The 19565-nt window shown below is 45.4% G+C and overlaps 1 protein-coding gene and 1 non-coding gene across 3 annotated transcripts; one reads left to right on the top strand and one right to left on the bottom strand.

Annotated features, from left to right (window-relative positions):
* Positions 1-9: 9 nt before the first annotated feature.
* LOC8036293 (vacuolar protein sorting-associated protein 45) lies at positions 10-19428 on the bottom strand. 2 transcript variants are annotated; one of them, XM_029973120.3, is made up of 13 exons: positions 19245-19428; positions 16695-16890; positions 15426-15574; positions 14501-14638; positions 13432-13542; positions 12725-12859; positions 10076-10186; positions 6361-6528; positions 3434-3592; positions 3263-3370; positions 2512-2633; positions 1698-1838; positions 10-812 (listed from the first exon to the last, which is right to left on the bottom strand). In XM_029973120.3, exons 1-13 carry the CDS (start codon positions 19335-19337, stop codon positions 746-748), a joined length of 1698 nt encoding a protein of 565 aa, XP_029828980.2. In that variant the 5' UTR covers positions 19338-19428; the 3' UTR covers positions 10-745. The 2 variants fall into 2 exon arrangements, with proteins under 2 accessions (XP_029828980.2, XP_029828979.2); XM_029973119.2 differs by having other exon boundaries at positions 3263-3592; positions 19245-19368.
* On the top strand, positions 8959-9040 carry Trnas-gga. Its single transcript has one exon. It is a non-coding gene; the product is annotated as a tRNA-Ser (tRNA).
* Positions 19429-19565: the final 137 nt, after the last annotated feature.

The following is a 19565-nucleotide window of genomic DNA, read 5'->3' as shown; positions in this document are numbered from 1 at the left end:
CTGCTTATGAAAGGGAAAAGAAACAGCTTTATTTATAAAGGGTTGTACACAAACAGAATCGACTGCAATTTATCACAGAGATTAAAGGGTCACAAAGACATTGGATTAAGTAAGATCGCTGATGTCTACCATTTATTTCACACCCAAACGGTGATCCACAACTTGTTATACGTAGAGGTACTATAAATACACACATGATATATAACATCAGTAGAAGTTACAAAGCAATAAAATAGAAACCTAAACAAAAAATCCTGGTCGATAAACTTGTAACAAAAACGGTGTACAACAAAAAAACTTGAGAATTAACGATTGTTCCACTGCTTTTATCTAATGCTTGTAGATTAAAGGAATAATGGTAACAAATCGTGTCAATCACAAATTGTCACATTCAGATATTATTTTACTTTAATGTTCTAGCCTTCATTTTTTCAATTTCGCCAGGTCTAACTAGGGTCCCTCAAAACATGTGACAGTGTGTCCAGTTCTCTGTACATGGAATACATAACGTGACACTCCAGCTAATCACTTAAAAGTGTCACAAAATTACACAAAGTACACACAAATAAAGTTGTTTAGTTCTGCAAGGAATGGTGTACCATTGCTCTTTAGATATTGGCCAGCTACAATCGGGTTGTTAAACCACTTGTTTTACCTACAGTAATAGTTTCTGGTAACCAACAGGTGTTCAATGGAAAAGGGAAAACGTTGGGATTCACAGGATACAGACAGCGGATGCTACTTCTCAGTAGAGATGTCGGCCTGATCTTGAAGCAAAGTCGGCGGTGGCTGATTTTAGTTCGTCCAAGAAGCTGTAATGGAAATCGGCGATAGTTTTTTATTTTGTCTACTTTTACTGCACCACCAAACACAATGATATGCAATTAATGCAAAGGTGCATTAATTGCATTATCATCTAGCTGTGTTTGGAGATTTGTTTGTTCTTGTCCTCCTTGTTCCCCTTCTCCAGGGATTATTATCGTCACCAAACACACTACAAATATTGACTACAATGTAGACGTCCAGTTCCTTGTGTCCATGAAAAACGCTATACTTTCAGTTCAAATATATTTAGCTAAAAAAGTTTCAGTTTTAACACCAAAAAACGCCAAAAGCACTTGACATGAAATCACCTATGAAAAAGGTAGTAACAGGACCAGTCAGCTTACACACGTGGCGTAATGCAAATAAATATGAATGAAGAGCTAAAAGACAATTTTATTCAAGTGCTGCTATCTTAATGTCTGCCTCCACCAACTACAACTGCTACAAGTGAGGGTGGCTGCTATTTAGTTCTACATTCCTGATAAATACATTCTGTGGAACCTTTCTTGGTATTACAGATTCAATGCAGAGTTCTTGATTTATATACGGTACATGTCCACCAAGCTAATACTAGTAGCTGTGTTTCTTTATTTTGTTGGTTCAGATGCCATGGCTGATTATTACTGATTTATTAGCATATCACTACTAATAAAATGCAAAATGCCAGAAAAGCATCCTCAAAAATGGCTATAGCATGACTTTGAATAGCTTTACAAGGGGCCAATCGACTTTTACACTTGGAAAAATAGATTAGAGGAAAATAGATCTGTTCTGCCTGATCCAAGATAAATAAATATCAATAAACCTATACAACCTGGTTAATGGTACACGATCAGAAACCGAAACCACATTTTATGTCTGACAAGCCTCACCTTGTAAAGTTATGCACTGCGGTTCCGCCGAGAAGTATTCGGGTTCCAGGGTTGGCAACATTGAGTTTGTATACCGAGAGAGACTCCTCGTACGTAACACCGCCCGCTACGAAGACAATGACGTCTTGGAACCGGAACATGCTGTATGCAGAAAGAACAAGAAGCACAACCCACAATCAAAATAGCCTCAAAGACAAAGACTCCAGTTACAAAGTCCACAGTAAAGTTGCCTATATGCAGTAAACTTGACAAAGGAACCGCCTCCAAGCCTTACGTTCACTAGGTCCTGAAGATGCTTCATGTCCTGGAGAGGCTACAGGCCATGCAGAGGCTTTAGGACTCGAAGAATCTTCATGCCCTGAAGAATCTTCATGCCCCAAAGAATCTTCAGGTTCTGAAGAAGCTTCAGGTCCCGAGAAAGCTTCAGATCTGTAGAAGCTTCTACAGATGCTGAAGATTCTTCAGAACTTGAAGAATCCTCATGCCCTGAAGAGGTTTCAGGTCCTGTACAAGCATCAGGCCCTGAAGAAGCTTCAGACTCTGTAGAAGCATCAAGTCCTGAAGAATCCTCACGCCCCAAAGATGCTTTAGTTTCTTAAGAAGCTTCATGTCTTGTAGAAGCTTCAGGTGCTGTAGAAGTCTCGGGTCCTAAAGAAACTTCAGATCCTATAGAAGCTTTAAGTCCTGAATAAGCTTCAGGTCCTGAAGAAGCTTCCTGCCCCAAAAAATCCTACCGCCCCGTACAAGCTCGATGTCGATAGGTCTCCTGGCAAAACATTGACTGTCACCACACGGACAGCAAACAATTGCCTACCTGTCCCTTGCAGAATGTTGAGGCACGTAGGGAAAAGAGGATTCCTTGAGGCGGCCCCTGAGCAAGTCTTCCAAAATGTCGTACACAAGTGGCACATGCTGCGTGTAGATGTTCTCCACTCCCTATGGGAGAATGCAGAACACAGATTAGTTGTCTTGTAAATGTCCAGCCTGCCTACAACTAAACTGAAGGTTTTGCGGTAACATTCGTGGGATCAAATCTATGCACTATCTAGGAGAAACGGTTACTAATAACGTCCAAATTATTTAGAGCACGCGGTGAAAGAATGATACCTAAAATATATGCGAATCAGAAGGATCCAAGCCCACCCGATAGACGGGTGCCCAGGGCACATCTCCGAAGAGTGCATTTACTGCGCACTTAAAAAGGGACCCTCAGATTTCCACCCGATGACCTCGTAGAAGCATCACCTTGCTGGCTGTCGCAATCCTGGCAATGACACGGTAGTGGAGCTGTATGTGGCAGATGCCTGTTCCGCTGCAGGCAGCTCCGCGACTGGATGGCCAACGAGGACCGAAGCAGACACGAGATGGGACACCGCGACGATGGCAACCTTTGTGTCCGCTCGCCTTTTCCGCTTGCACATCTACAACCTACTGCCACGGTCGCGACATCCGACAGCACGACATGATTTGTTGCAACTTTAAGGCCCCTTTCAACGCGTAGGTTGGATAAGACGGTGAACATAAAAGTCGACGCGCTCCAAACACCGTAATGGAACTGCACTGACCTTCAGTCCCTTAATCACCTTCTTGGTGAACGCTCGCATGTTGTCGGCACTAAACTTGTCCCCTGGCTGGAACTTCCGCTCCTGGAACTCCACGGCGGAAGACACCATCTGGAAGACGAAGTACGAGCGGTCAGCCTTTGCGTCTAGGCGGCGCCGCGATTGGCCGGTTACCCGGAGGAGGTTGTCTGACAGGCCGCGCTTCCTGAGAAGCTCCACCAATCCCGCGAGGTCACCCCCGCTCTGCTTCTCGTAGTGGAGGGCGTACAGCATGACCAGCCGAAGGCAGTCAATGTCGCGCACCTTGCTGTTGGTTACTAGGCTCCGGATCCGCTAGTGGAACAAAAGGAAAAAAAAAAGGTATTCGCGCTAGAGAAATGGATGGATGCATATAGCTAAACCTGCGAATTGGGTGGTAGGTAGCGCTACCTAGTCAACATTTCCAGTGGCGAACCTATCCCCTTACTAATTTCAAGCTAGCTAATACCACGGACCGTGTGCTTGAGCACAACAAGCTTTTCATCTGCGTTTTTCTGCTGGTCAGCATGTAGAAACACAATAGCTACCACTTCAGGTAAAACTTTTGATGCGTGGGTGGGATAGTACGCTCAATGTCACTAGCTCAAAGTCGGCTGATAAGCTTCCTAGAACGCGCGGTGCCTTTCCGTGGCTGATTGGCTAGGCTGGCACTCGCTATGCCATCAGCCCAGCCCGCATGGGAAGAAGCAATGGATCTGGCGGAATGCTGAGTGCACATTGCCTATGGTGGAAAGTGATTCTATTGTGGTTTTTATGGTCGTTTGCTGTGCTCTCGTTATTTTTTTTACAGCATCAGCTGTACCGGGCTCGTTGTACTGGGCGAGTGTTGTGCTGCCGAAAATGAAAGCAGATATACTTTTGGCGGTTGGACAGGGTGAGTACAACAGTAATATCCTCACCCTTTCGCTGATAACGGTTGCGGATGGGGTGCGGCATCTTCGGCCAACCGCGAGTGCGCGGGGTCATGTGATCGTGTTCCTCGCTGCCTGCTCTTTCTTGCCTTTGTTTGCCCTTTCCCTCGGTGCTCTAGGCCTTTGCGCGCAAGAACAGGGCGGCCGAAGCGTACACCGGAGCAAGTAGCGACTGCTTGATGGCGTAAACGCGCCCGAAAGAGAACGTCGTCAATGTGTGGGTACCGACGGTCTCATTCTGGGTGTTAGGAGGGAACGCATTCGAGGTCCAAATCATGATGTGCGTGAATGCAGTGATGAAAGTGCTGCGCCATTTGTGCCAAACTGCACCATGAATGAAAGCCTGCTACATATATGTCATGCGCCAAAGCAAAATTTTTCCTGAAAATTGCGCCACACCTGCACTAAGATGAACTTAGAAAAAAAGCATAAAAAATATTTTGTATAGGTCAATCCTAATATGCGCACAAGTAGAAGGAAACGAAAATGGTACAAATGTCTCTTCTACAGCGTCTCTACCTACCGCATAGTTGTTTCATCTGAGGTCAAAGCACTGACAAAAGCTCAAACAAATACTACCAGAAAAACACACACTAAAAGTGCAAGTCTACATGCATTCTTAGCGTTTCGTTTCTTTAACCGATTAAAGAGCATGTACCGACAGATGGCGGATGTTAGTATGTCATGCTTTTGATGCTGTTTGATTGGTTGTCTAAAGTTTCAGACAATGTTGGCGATGTCAGGAGCTAAGAATAGCGAGAAAACTGTGCAAAATTAGGGGTATAGCCGCTACTGTAACAAGACGGAACCGGGGTCTTTTACTCCTGATGATATCACTCGATTATAATGTCTGCCACATGCCTCCATGCAGTGGCTACAGTGTACTGTGGGTGTTGTACCACTCACATCAACCTTCACGCCCTTAAAACAGCCCGCGCGTGTCGAGCTTCACCGCTTTGCACCCAAGTGCTAGGAGCAGCGGCTGACACGGGAGAGTGCATGGGTTAGCAAAATTGGCTCGGAAATTATGCTCAATACTTTTGCATGTTGACCTTTTTTGGTCTCGACTGTAGGTTGACCTCTAATCTTTGAAAACTGTGCCAAACAAGGTCTATTTTTTAATAAATACGTTAGTCAAAGTAGTTCCCTGGCGGCGGTCAATTGAAAGGGCTGCAAATTTTGACACAACTCCAGTTCGAACGCCGCTAAAGTGCAGCGTCACTTTTAAAGCACAGATGTAAATTTCTTTATCGTTTGGGATGGTTGTTTTTCCCGTTTATAAAGTTTGGTGTTTATAAACCTTAGAGGGCGTATTTTTAATGATACATGTTTTAGCAGATATACTTATTTTTGCCGGCCTTTTACAGAAATTATATATACGGGCTAAATTAACCACTGAGTGTAAAAGTGGGTAGGAGAGAGATGCTTTATCTCAACTGAACTGTTGCACTATGCTTAATTTCTCAACTGTTTTTTTTTTTTTTTTAACAACTGTAAATGGAACTTATTCTGACCTGAGCCTTATTTCTAAAAATTATCAGATATGAACTCCTTTAGCGGTGCAACCACATTTTCATTTTTACGTAATGTGATAACAAATGTTGGTGCCTGCTCCAAAAGCATCAGTGGCTGCCCCACGGATCATTTGCCTGCCATAAAACCTGCTACAAAAGGTCCAATACCGCTTCCATCACCGTGAACGTGAAGCGGAACATAAAAGAGGACGTTACGGGGCGAACAATAGACACCACGGTGCGACCAAGCGATTTGTGCAGCGCGTCCACAAGAACGTGCCTGGTGCTAGCTGTTCCAGTGCGATCGGTCGTGGTTTACGCAAGACACTGCACGACGCCACATTGTCAAGATGTCGCACAGCCGACGCCGTCCATTCACACCACGTCCCATGATCGTCTGAACATTTTTATTTGCATGGATCCTGTTTGTGCACCAAAGTAAAGGCCTGCCGGTTGTTGGGCACATAAAAATGAATATCATTGTCATCATTATTAAGGTGAACATTAAGTTGGCACAAAGAGAGTGTCGTACGAAGACGGTCGCTCTTAATTGCCCGTGGTAACGGTGCCAGACACACCAGTGGGAGAAACGTTCCTTGCATCGTATTTGAAGTGAAACGGCGGAGAAAGGGGTCACCTTGAGGATATCCGCGTGGTCGGTGTTGCACGTGAGCTCTTGCTCCACCTCCGACACCTCGAGCAGGCAGTGGGCACCCACGAGGCGCGAGAGTTCGCCCATCAGCGTCACGTGCTTGGCCACAGCTCCTTGGATCTTCTTGAACTGCGGGTAGTGCTCCACAAAGGCCTGCGCGTCGACACGACAACACGTGTAAGGAGGTGGACATCTTGCTTTGCCTTCGAGTGGACTCAATAATTTCTGAAAATTCTCGGCACACCGCAGTTTCCGATTTATAAGTCACACGCCCTTATAAACGGCCCGCTCTCACGTAAGCCGCACCTATATCTCTGTACGGTTGGTGTGGTGAAACCGCGCTGAAAAGCCCACATGTGCGCATTATGATTGTAATATAAGCGCAAGTGAGAGCAAGTTCCAGTGGCGTACCAACTTGCTTTTGAGTGAGGGGGCAAACCAGACCCCCTCCACAACCCCCAACCCACCCCACCCACGGCCGGTGGCGGTGCCCTTGGTATCCTTTGGGCACAGCCGGCCAGTGTTTGCCCTGCTCAGTGGTGGCTGTTTCAGGGGGGGCAAAACCCACGCCTTACTCCCCACTTTGCAAACTGGGGGGGGGGGAAGCGCCCCCCTTGCCCCCCAGTTGGTACGCCTATGGCAAGTTCCAATATTTGCATCGACGAATCAACCGAGAAATGTAACCGCCGTGGCAAATTTCTGCAGTCAAGGTCCATACTTATATAAAAAAAATGTGTTTAAGTAGCACAATTGTATAAAACGCAGCGACAAAAGATTCTGGAGAAAAAAAAAAGTGACATAGAACAATGGAAAAATGTGGCGATCATAATTAGTTACCTTTATTAGTTTGTAATTCAGTCACCATATATTTTGCTGCATTAAAAACTCGATAGCAAGTCAGCAGTTCCAGCATTTTAAAAGTAACTGCAATGTAACCGATTTGTAGACATATCAGCTTGAACTTTAGAATAATACCTGAACACGAATATGCTCGTGTTCTTTGCACCCAACAAAGCCTACTCCATGTGCAGACAAGTTAACGGAAGAACGAAAAAGAAAAAAAACCTGCGACACGGCCCACAGAATGCAGTATGTCCCGTGCACAACAGGGGTGTTGTACCACAATCCCCTTTCACGCGGGAAATGCTACATGCGAAACGGGCCGAAGTATCAACGACAGAGCCTGCAAGCATGCGGCGTCTCTTAAAAGAACAGTGGCAGGACATCTGGCAGCTCATTGCAGGATATTCCACTGCAGTGCAGCTTTTAACACCACAACCATCCTTGCCAGTAACAAAAATCCTCATGCACGTGAGATACTGAAGGCAATCGCTATCGAGGAACACACAGAAGATAGCGTCAGCACCCCATCTATCACCGATCACAAAAAAGAAAGACAATAGCTACGAAATGTCACGCCCCGAACAATAACAGCACGAGCTTGTGGTGGGCTAGTTCAAAAACAGTAACTTTTAGGTATTTCTGTGTAAATGTTTCTGTATAATTTTGTATAGGTGTAATTATCAGAGTAATCTTTATTAGTGCACTAGGTTTATTTATATAATAAGTTTATTGCACTCTACTTTGGACTATGAATGAAGAAGCAAACGCACAAGAAAGAAGTTTACACTAAAACATTGTTGGTAGTCAGCTGTTCATCCTCTTTTGTCCTTTCTTTCTTCGTGTTCAAGTATTATTCTAAAGTTCAAGCTGATATATCTACAAGTATGTACTAACAAGCTCAACTCTTAACCGTAACCTAGGTATTTATTTTTGTAACAGTGACCTCGGTGGATTTATAAAAAATGTGCAACTAAATTACTTTTTAAGAGTGACTCTTACAGCTCTGCACGAATGCCATCTCGGTCGCCACCGAGCAGGCTTTATCTCGAAACAGCTGTGCAATGTGGAGAAGCCCAGTCATTTGGCGACAGATGTCATTTCCAGGGCTGGCAAGAGCGCCATAACAGCTGTCGCTGTAGAAGCTTTCTGGAGAGATGATAGTCACATCATTCCGTTTTTTGTTTGCTAGAAACTAAGCTGACTGAGCAAGAATATAAATGTACAAGTGGCCCTTGCTGGTTTCCTGCAGTCCATCCATGCAGAAGAGGTGGTGAAGTCCAGCTCCCAGGGGGACTTCACCCTCCCCCCCCCCCCTTTTGCCTAGATTGCACTAATTCTAGAGAGAAAGTTTCTAGGCTCAAGCCACCCCATGCACAGATTTACTAATGTTTCAGTGAGACATATAAAAAAAATGACCGCATCTCCACGTGATGAATGATGTTGATTGGGGCGAAGCTCTGGTGGTGCTTGTCTGCGTAGACGCTAAGCCGCAGCATGCCGAGCCTTTCATTCATTTTCATTCATGTCAGAAAAAGAATGTGACGCATTTGAGCACTCGACCGCAGCACCCTCTCATCTATAAACGTCGAACCAATGCGTGCAAAGTTTAACGCGATTATATACGCATTTGACTGCAGTGCCCTCTCCTGTATAGACGTTGAGCGGCTACATGCAACGTTTCATCCATGACATCCCCAGCTCTCGAGTTACTACCACATCTCAGAGCCCCCTACTCGTCCCGCAGTCATGGCCGAGTGGTTAAGGCGATGGACTGGAAATCCATTGGGGTCTCCCCGCAAAGGTTCGAATCCTGTCGACTGCGCAAACATTTTTTCTTTTTGTATCATTTTTTTTTTTTTTATGCTTTACACGAGCACGTGAGCTCACGAGCACGATCATGAGCACCAGCAAGATCGATGTGAGCACGGACGCCGGACGGACAAGGCTAGACCCTAAGGAGCTTCGCCCCCAATAATATAGAAGGTAGCTACAGTAGACTCGCAGTTCAAACTCTGATATTTCATACTTCTAATAAATTCAAGCAAATTTCAAAATTTTGGCTTTCCCACCATGTTTTAATGTATTTATAAGCCTCCTAATTCGAACAGCGTTTTTGTGTAATTCATACTTTTTTTTTTTTTTCGCGGCCCCATTGAGCGCACTTCTTACCGAGCACCAGTGCACTGCAGAGAAGCAACACCCGCAAAGCTCACTTCCGCGGTTGTTGCTTTTCCCCAGTGCACCGGTGTTCGGAAAGAAGCCCGCTCAACGGGCCTAACAGTCCACAATAGGCAAACACATTTTGAGGTGTCATGGGTTGTCTAAACAGTCCACAATACACAACATTTTTGAGAGGTGAATAAACTTATCTTATACATTTCACCAATGTTTCATGATGTTTATGATAAGTAGGCTTGTGTGGAGGAAATTGTCAAATATCTGCTTTGTATGTGTAGCCATCCATATAACAAAATCATGATTTCATCTTGCTTCATATTTCAATGAATTTCGGATAATTCAAACAAAATTTCTTGCATCTAAGCATGACATGTGCCACTTTAACAAAGATACAAATCTGAACTCAAGCAGAGCAGGAAGTGATAAGTATATTACTCAAAAATGGGTAATGGGTACCAGGTTAAACACATGGCTTGCATGTGACGTCCTCACGTTCTGCTGGTGGTCATTGCCACTTATTCTTGTCTAGGAAAACAAAGTTGATAATGCAAAATGTATACCGCAGAAAGGCCACTCCAATGGTCACTGACATGACGCCAGTGTAGGCCATGTATAGCCACTGGCAAAGCTGCTCACAAAGCAACTCCACAAACGAGGGTAAACCCAAGAATGTTCAGACCTTCATATCGGCGATGGATTCGACTTTCTCATGGTTCTTGGTTTTTCTCTGGAACTCTTCCATCAGGTCCTTGATGTTGGAGCCGATTTCACCGAAGTTCCGGTACATGTTCTGCAAAGAATAAAGAAGACCATGACATTGCTGTAACATTAAGTACGAGGTGTCCACCCCCAAAACTTTACAGGGTGTTTTCAACTGCAAAAATAAGCTCTGCATTGCCGAGCGCTCATTCTTTGCTCAAATGTACCGCTAGAGGTTCGAACCAGCGTGCCAAGGTTTCAGCACTAACTCTTAATCTTATTCAAAAGTTACAAGTGATTTTCGGAAATTTTCCATGGGAAAATGGCGGCTGACCGAGCTCTCGAATGCACGAAGCTCTATGGCGCCAGTTACTGAAAACTAATCCCCTTTCTCCCATTGAAAATTTCAGAAAATCACTCATAGCTTTTAAATAAGATATTGGTTCGTGCTGAAACTTTGGCATAGGGTTCAGACATCTATCGTGCCATATTTGGACAGAGAATAAACGTTCAGCAATGCATAGTTTATTTTTGCAATAATAATAAAAAAAAACAACTACATTTTGTTTTGGGGTACGCTCTATAGACATATACCAGTTTTGTAGAAACAAAGCCTAATTTTTTTGCACTCCAAATTGTAAAACCACGGATGTCAAATAAATATTTCTGACATGTTTTAATTTCAACAAAACTAAGTTTCCCAGCAGCAGTAGTAGTAATAATAATAATAATAATAATAATAATAATAATAATAATAATAATAATATCCTTATTCAAACCTGGAGGGTTGCAGCACCACGGAAAGGCCATTGGCTTGTACCTAAGGCCTATGGTGCCACACTGCTACAAAATATGCTTCTTCCAAACTTAAAGAAACAAAAAGACATCTAGCCAGTCTACAAAATATACCTCTTCCGCACTTAAAGAGACAAAAAAACATCCAGCCAGTTTTGCTATTCATAAATAGTTCCATATTTTTGCGGATACTGTGGGCCTCCTGGGGATCCAAAGCGTCGGACCTGGTGTGCCCGCATGCTACATCGTCTCTGCTCATTTTCACCGTGAGGGGGCCAAGTGCAATTGGGTCACACGAGCAGCACTCAACCGCTGATAAAAGACTAACGCCACGTGTGCTAAGGGGCCTTGGGGATGCGGCGCGAGCGATAACAGTCTATGAATGACCACGTGTTGTTCAACTAGCGCGTGGTGTCATTCTCCAAGGCAGGCAGCAGCGAGGGAAGTCCTACGAAATGCAGCTTTCTTTTTCACACACTCCATGTACTATAGTATTGTTTGCGAAACTTAAAATATTTCGTAAGGCTTCTTGCACATTTTAGTTTTGGGCGTTCCAAAAGCCGCAATTCAAATCTGTAACTACTGATCAAGGGAATCCCTAGATTATATATTGCATAGAGCTAACACATTGATAAAATGTGCATGGAGATAGTATAATTCTTTATGTAAGACACATCCAAATATTTGATGGGTTGGCAGGAAACGTTACAGTTAACCTCAAGAGCCGTAAGCAATGACCCAACTATAAACTTAGGCTCTAGCAAAAAGGCATTCAACACCTATCTATGCAAAGTCATGCTTAACTGCACAGTAGTACAAAAAATTGGTCCTTCAATAATTATGAAAAAGGTTTGAAACTATCTTCTCTTGAATATTTTCTGACATACAGAGGATACTTTTCCCTCAGCAGTTGCAAGGTTTCCAGTTTCTGTTCAGTTTCTGGCGTAGTTTGAATGAGACATGATTCCAAAAAGAAAAATTGACCGCATCTCCACGTGGTGAATGATGTTGATTGGGGCGAAGCTCCGGTGGTGCTTGTCTGCGTAGATGCTGAGCCGCAGCATGCCGAACCTTTCGTTCGTTTTCATCCATGTCAGAAAGAGAATGTGTGGTATGGAACGCGGTTATATACGCATTTGAGCATTTGATCGCAGCGCCCTCTAGTCTATAAACGTTGAGCCAATGCATGCAAAGTTTAACGCGATTATATATGCATTTGACCGCAGCACCCTCTCCTGTATAGACGTTGAGCGGCTACAAGCAACGTTTCATCCATGACATCCCCAGCTCTTGAGTTACTACCACATCTTAGAGCGCCCTACTCTTCCCGCAGTCGTGGCCGAGTGGTTAAGGCGATGGACTAGAAATCCATTGGGGACTCCTCGCACACGTTCGAATCCTGTCAACTGTGCAAACATTTTTTTCTTTTTTTTTATCATTATTTTTTTTTTGGCCCTACACGAGCACGTGAGCTCACGAGCACGAGCATGAGCACCAGCACCAGCAAGATCGATGTGAGCACGGACGCCGGACAGACAAGGCTAGACCCTAAGGAGCTTCGCCCCTAAAAAATCTCTGTCAATAACTAGTTCCGATGTCGACGGTTCGGGTTGTTAAAGTCACTGCAGCGGTCCTCGACGTTGCTGCGTTCAGTGAGTGTGCTCCGCATGTGACCGAAATTGGGAATGTCGTTTCGGTGCTGGCAGGTCCCGCTGAATCCCGTCGAATGTTTTCGACAGATTTCTGTCGGATGTTTGTCTTCAAGGTAGGAATAGCATGACGAAATTGACCAATGCAGTGAACGTAAAAAGAAAGAGAAGAAAAGGTGACATACTCCGGCATAGAAGTCGTCGCTGTCCTCGGACAGGACAATATCCTGCAGGTCCTTGGTCAGCCCCGAGACTTGGGACAAGTTGACGCGGTTGTTGTTGATTTTTAGTAGCTCGTGCACCATTGCCTGGTACGTCCACTGCGACGGCAGATGACGACGACCCAAATGAACAAAAAAACTCGCAACTTCATTTTGATCCACGAATCGAACCGCCATTCGCCGGATTGCAACGCAAGAGAAATGGTAGGTTTCACACGCTAATTAATTACATCAGGTAACGTCAAGGTATCGGGTGGTCAAATCGTGCTGTCATGTGATGATCCATGGCACAGCGTCAAGTGACGACCCTGACGTGACAGCGTCAAGTCGTAGCGTCACATTACTCAATGCCTCGCTACATGGTCACGTGACGCAATGTCGCATTGCAACCCGAATTGACACCCAGTGTTACTAGATCCAATACCATCAGGTGATGTGAAGTGCTGCACGCCGCCGACGAACACGAAACCTTAGCTTCTGTTGGAATGCAACTCTGGATCAAGAGATGCTTGTTGATGCTGTGGTTGTCGCATTAAACTTCTATACAAAAATCTCAAGCGGTAAGGTCGCTAGAAAAGGGTGGCTTTAGCAACGCGGGCTAGGCGGCGCAAGCTGCCACCCAATTCAAAAGGTTCAGTTGAATTTGTCTGTCTATCCGTCCTTTGACGTACCTGATTGAGCAGCGGCGTCACTGTGTCACTCCTGCGGTCCATGATGAGCAAGAGGGGGGGTATCTCGGGCCTTCGGAAATCAAACAGCTTGGACTCGCGTGTCATGAGTTGCTGCGTGCCAAGGGACGACACCAACAAATTATATCGCGAGACAAAATGTTTTGGCCAAAATGTCATCCCCGCTTGACAAAATATTGAGATGGTATTGCAAAGTAAGAACTGCAATGTGCCTACAATTGAGGACAATTTTCTGTGGCATTTCTGAAGCAGTGAAGAGTAAATGTGCGTAGCTTTGATCAGAGCTCAGAGTGTGCAAGCACATGGGCACATTTGGCTTTGATCACATTGCCACAGAAAGTTGTCTCCAAATATAGGCATGGCATTATGAGATTTTGTTTTTCCAAGTCATAGTTCAATGATATCAATGACCATAGATCTGGTTCCTGGTTTCCTATATTACACTAGACAGGATCCCACACAATAAATTGCCATTCACTTCACGGAGATAAAATCGGTATTAGGTAATAGGTACATGTTACATATCGTGAAGGGTGTAATTTGGACGACTAGAGAAACTACGACATATCAATTTAGTACATTTCTTTGGAGAGTTTGTCATCCTTGGTAAATAACAAACAAGCATTTAGAAATAGTCAAGTAGTCTTTAGTGGTCCTCCTTACTCTCATACCCTAAAAAAATAAACATTATTACGACAGCCATCTCCAACGTCAACTTAAGAAAAGTGCCGAAGTTCAACGAAACCAAGAACAAAACTAGAACAAGGCACAAAAAAACCAACAAGGTTTTAGCGTTTTCACACAAATCCATCAGAACAACATTTTCTACACGTTGGCGCCTTTTGCAGACATCGAACACCGAGACGCTGCACGACGGGACTGGAAATGGAAACACCACTGCGCTGAGAACATCACGAGCAGCCGACGCCTCGAAGGCAGTGTCATGCCTTTGACTGCGTACAAAAAGACAATTCTGCTGCACGACGGCCAGCAGTGACACCGCCAGAGACTAAGACGTGGCCGTCACGTCGACGGCTGTGTCGGGACCCACCGACACTCCCTCGGCCAGTCGACGTGCTGTCTCGGAGTTGCCCTGGTAACGGACGGCCGGACTCTTGCGAAGGCTCAGCAGCACCGCAACGATGCCGTGGACAGTTCGCTCCAAGGCGCTTCGGTTCCAGTTGCGACCCTGCAAGAAAACAGTTTGTGAGGGACGCCTCTCGGTAAGCAGAGACCGTTGCGGTGTGCTTCCTCCCTTAATTTCCCATAAAAAAAATCTAACTCTTGGACAGAAGTATATTACATTGAAGGTATATTGGTAGCTGTCGTAGAAACAAATTGGGGCAGAACCAACTATGCTGCTGTCGAATTAAGTGATTAGCAGCGGACATAGTTGGAAGAGTCGTGCCAGGTCGCGTGTCGATTTCCCCCACCGAATTCAGTGGGTAAACTATATTTGCATGTAGGTTGCGCGACATCGAGCCATGTGACGTCATTTTCCCTGTAACATTTGGCGGGAAAACTGAATTGGTGTTGAAATCATTGTGATGCCAATTTTTCCAGCAAGCAAAGCGATAATTAGGCCATAGACTTCCCAGTTTGAACCGAAAAACACCGATAAACTCCCCTTGGTGTCAAAAGTACAAAACCGGTTCAAATCGAAGAACACCAATTTTGCAAAATTTTTGCTCCAGCTAGGGCTGTTTATGTTGAAATCCTCCCCACTGGAATGTTTAGTTTCGCAACAGCATTCTTCACAGATAATCACTGTTTGTAGCGTCAGTTCCAAGCGGATCAACGAAATACAGCGACATCTTAAAGCCAACAAACGCCGATTTCCCCTTACAGATAAGCAAAGGGAAAGCTACGGCCTAGCAATGATCCTTTTAAAATACCTCAGCTACCCGTCAGAACTGCAAAATTGCACATATCGGAGACCCTTTTAACCAAATATGACAAGGAGGTCTCCAGCTCACCTGAAAACAGCCCGTGAGGTTGAAAGAGAACAGGTGCGGCGCCAGGGCAACATAGTCCCCATAGAACTCCCTCACCTCGTGCACCGACTCCTGGTCGTCTGCTTCCGCAAGGACCTTCACGTCGCTGCGGTTAACCGTGTTGCTGAAGTCTGAAGGAGGACAAGTAGAAGTCGTTGCAAAAGGAGATCCTCGGAAGTATGCAATGCTGGTACCCAATTACTTCCAAAGAGACTGACAAAAAGCAGGGCTTTCTTCTAGGGGTGTGCAAGTACCGATTCAAATCGAATGCAAAGTGCAAGTTTGTCTGCTTCTTGCACATGGGCTGCGATGATGTCGGAACACCGAGCTCTTACTGGTTGATTTAAAAAAATGGTGGGTAGACCTCAAGGCATCTAGCATTGAGGTTTTCTCACTATCCTTTCAATTAAAGCCAATCGGAGCTCGGCGTAGTTCTGACATCACCACAACTCGTGCGCAAGAAGCAGACGACTTGCTCTCCGCATAGCAATGCGTCATTCATAACCTCCAGAGTAGAAGGGAATGCCACAACAACCGGTTTTCTCAACACTGTTAAAGCTGGGGACGACACAGCACTATTCGCTTCAAGCCAGCATTCACACACATCTTTTTTGTGAAACAGAAACCCAAACTTTCCTGCAAACAACTAAGCATTGCCTCGAAAAAGGAACTGATGATATATTGGAGTGCGTGTGCACAAACTGACTTGCTGGCCACATTGTACCAACGGTACGTCGTGTCCAGATTGCACACATTTACAAGTTGCAAATTCAGATTTTCCTGTACACTTCCTCCACCGCTTGCAGCACTTGTATAATTTATTCCTTTTCTCTATGACTAGCACCGACGTCGAAAATGTTTACACAAGAAATATTGTTTGCACATGCATTATACAAGAAATATTATTTGTGGAGCAGGACAGGCATCTACTATATCCCCCCGCGTCACTGCGACACTGCTGAGATCGCAGGCGGCAACATGACACTTCTATGACTTGACATGACACTTTATAACACCTTTTTATGACAAATGACACAACATGACCACCTGTGACTTGACATGACACTTCATGACACACGACAAAACATGAGACTTCTATGACTTGACTTGGCACTTTGTGACACTTTTTTTTACGACACATGGCACAATGTGACACTATTTTAGGACGAGGTAAACACACTGGCCAAAGACGCGTTCCAGACACCACAGCGATGGTACAAACTGACGACGCAAGGCCGAACAAAGACTCACAGATGTAGTACTGTCCGTATCTCGGGCGCTTGAGCTCTCGCACCAGCAGCTCAATGTTTTCCTTGGTGGGGCGCACGAAGACGATGCACTTGAGGTGCTTCATGGCGTCGCCCCCGGCCAGGTCAATCCGCTCAAAGAGGTACACTTCCTTCAGGAGGATCTCGGACTGAGCGTACACCACGCTCACGATGGTCGTCTGTTTTTAAGAGGTGGAATGACGATGCCGTTACGCAACGAAGGTGTACACCGGAAAAACTAATTAGTTGAAGGAGCCGTGCAATGACGTTCGCTCAGAATTTTTTTCACTTTACACAAGCTTAATGGCACTAGTGGGACCCAAATCTACTCGCACGCAACTCCAATGACCAAGAAACTCCTTTGTTGCAGCGTAATTTCGGAAACAAAAGCGAGCATTCTTTTTCAATCTCTCCTTCGCAAAGCTTGATGACGTAGCACAAAGGTCGCAGTAACCCACCCCCCCCAGTGACGATAATTCAACGCGGCTCATAAATTAGACCAGAGCATTTCGTGAGCGCTCAGTTTGGAGTCGTGATAATCGATGGCTCGTCAAGCATTCGAGTAGTGGCCTGAGTCCAATCGCTGCAATGACGACGATAGCCGAACAATAACATTGTCTGAAACTCGGCGTGTGTCCAGTGCCTTGCCAACCCCAGCGCGGGGCTATGATCAACATTGGCGGCACATGATCGGCCTCCAGATCACGTGGCTGCTTGTTCTGGTTGCGAGGTGAGGGAGTGAACGCTGCTCTTGTTAACTTTTTTCTGTGACTTCTATTGCGTGCGGTGAGAAACAAATGCGCATTTCATAGGTCCTTAACGTCAAGGATTCGTTCTAAGCTGTATTTGTGCAAAGTACAAAAAATTGTTGCATCGCACCTTTAAGGAATGCCGAAGAGCAAGTGCCGGGAATGCAGTTAAGCCAGAAAAAAACAAATTAGATATTAGGTGTTTAAACAGCATGAGTTAGGTCTGCCCAAGTATTACAACAATGTTACATGCTGTAGACGAGAAATTTAGCTAGTGTAGCACTGCTGGCAGCATGGGGTCTTTGACATGTAACACACAGTAGCGATGCAGGAGGGCATGCTGCTACGATGCTCATTCAGATCGAAACGCGGGCAGAGGTGGAGATTGAACTCTGGTATTCCTGGGTTAACGCACCCAGGCAAGCTGACACAAGCTGTGCACCGCATATTCAAAACTGAGAAACGGAAACTAAGAAAACAGTGTCGTGGCGAAAAGTCGTCTGCCACTCCGAGGCTTCCAGTAAGTTCCTTTTCCAGCTTTTGCTATAGACATAGTATACCTTAAAGTGATAGTGCAACAGGAGCTACACACTCGCCGGACCTATCAACTGCCTGCCTTTCATCACCAGACCCCCCCTTCTTCTCGTGGATATGGGTAGGAGCGTGATCACGTGGCAAAAGATAAATGTACAACTGGTTCATCGAGCATATAGCTTCCATTGCACTGTCTGCTTAGGGGGGGGGCACAGTACAGCAGCTTCAACTGCCCTCATGTTTTGTTTGGAGGTGCCATTATAAGTGCATTGGTTAGGATTACTCTAAGGTTAAACTAAGTTACACTCCATGGCAATTAGTCAGTGTTTTGGCTATGCAGAGCGCAAGTTTGTCCGCTTCTTGTACAGGGGTTGCGATGATGTCAGAATGCCAAGCTCTTATTGGCTGGTTGAAAAAAAATAGTGGGTAAACCTCAAGGCATTGGGGTCTCCACTATCCTTCCAATCAGAGCTCGGCGTCGTTCTGACGTCACTGCACTAGAAGAAGAAGCCTTCCTCTTCGCATTGGCCAATGTTTAGCGTACTAGGCAAGAGGAAACAGACTGATTTAGAACAAAACGTTTGATGGTGGGAAACTAACACGAAAGGAGATCGCCGACATGACGTGCAGAGCTTCAGGCCTTGCACCGTTGCTGAGATGGAGCCGAGAGGGCTCCACCTTACCACTACCAAACTTCAGCGCACTACGCAATGTAGAGTCTCGATGCCACTGCAGCAGGGAAAAGCGAGCCTCGCGAAGCACTGGCATCGTCGCAGCCTGGGAGCGGTAGTGTGACGACCCAGTAGTCGCCAACAAGAAATATGGCGAAGTAGAATACCCCAATGCACTTGTAAGTACAGATTGTGCTGCGTGTTTGTTCGTTGTGTCTTAGTCGGCCCCAGTGGGCGTCTGGTGCATTCGCTGTAGATGAGGAACTTAGCCGGTGCAGTACCACTGTTGACCTCAGGTCTGGAACGTGAATCACGCGGTAGTGACATACGACCGCATGCCGGTACGATGCTCATCCAGATCGAAACGGGCAGGGGTGGAGATTAAAGCATACGTTTTTCGAGATGCACCCTATTCATAGAAAAGAGCTCACTTTCGAACCTTAACTCGGAAAATTATAAAAGCAGGCTTTCCAGGGAGGCTTGCCGTAACGCACTCCAACCATCCGTGAAGGCTACATGTCACTAAGCCCCGTGAATAAGTGTCAAAGTGACAGCAATAAAAAATCGCTTCCTACTCACAGTTTCGCGATCCATCATAAGGACTTTCATCCCTGGACCACTTTCCTCGATCATCTTGTCGATGTAAAGCCGCACTGCGGCGACGCAACTCATCCTGAAAGTTTTGGCAACGTTCCCGCCCGACAAGATGGTTTACGCAGCGAGCGGCTGGCTAGCTGGATGGATTCCGGCTACGACTAAGACTAGCAGACGACAAACCAAAGCCGTATTATTTCTCAAAATAAGTTTGACGCGCTTTGTTCTGATTTATAAAAAAATGAATGTAATTTTTTGTGCCCTCTTACAGTTTTCTTTAGGAGTATGCAATAACAAAGAAGGATT

The sequence above is a fragment of the Ixodes scapularis genome, unplaced genomic scaffold, assembly GCF_016920785.2.
Source record: "Ixodes scapularis isolate PalLabHiFi unplaced genomic scaffold, ASM1692078v2 PGA_scaffold11__112_contigs__length_91849675, whole genome shotgun sequence".
Taxonomy (NCBI): domain Eukaryota; kingdom Metazoa; phylum Arthropoda; class Arachnida; order Ixodida; family Ixodidae; genus Ixodes; species Ixodes scapularis.
The sequence above is the reverse complement of the archived record's forward strand: the minus strand, read 5'-3'. Positions and strand labels throughout refer to the sequence as shown.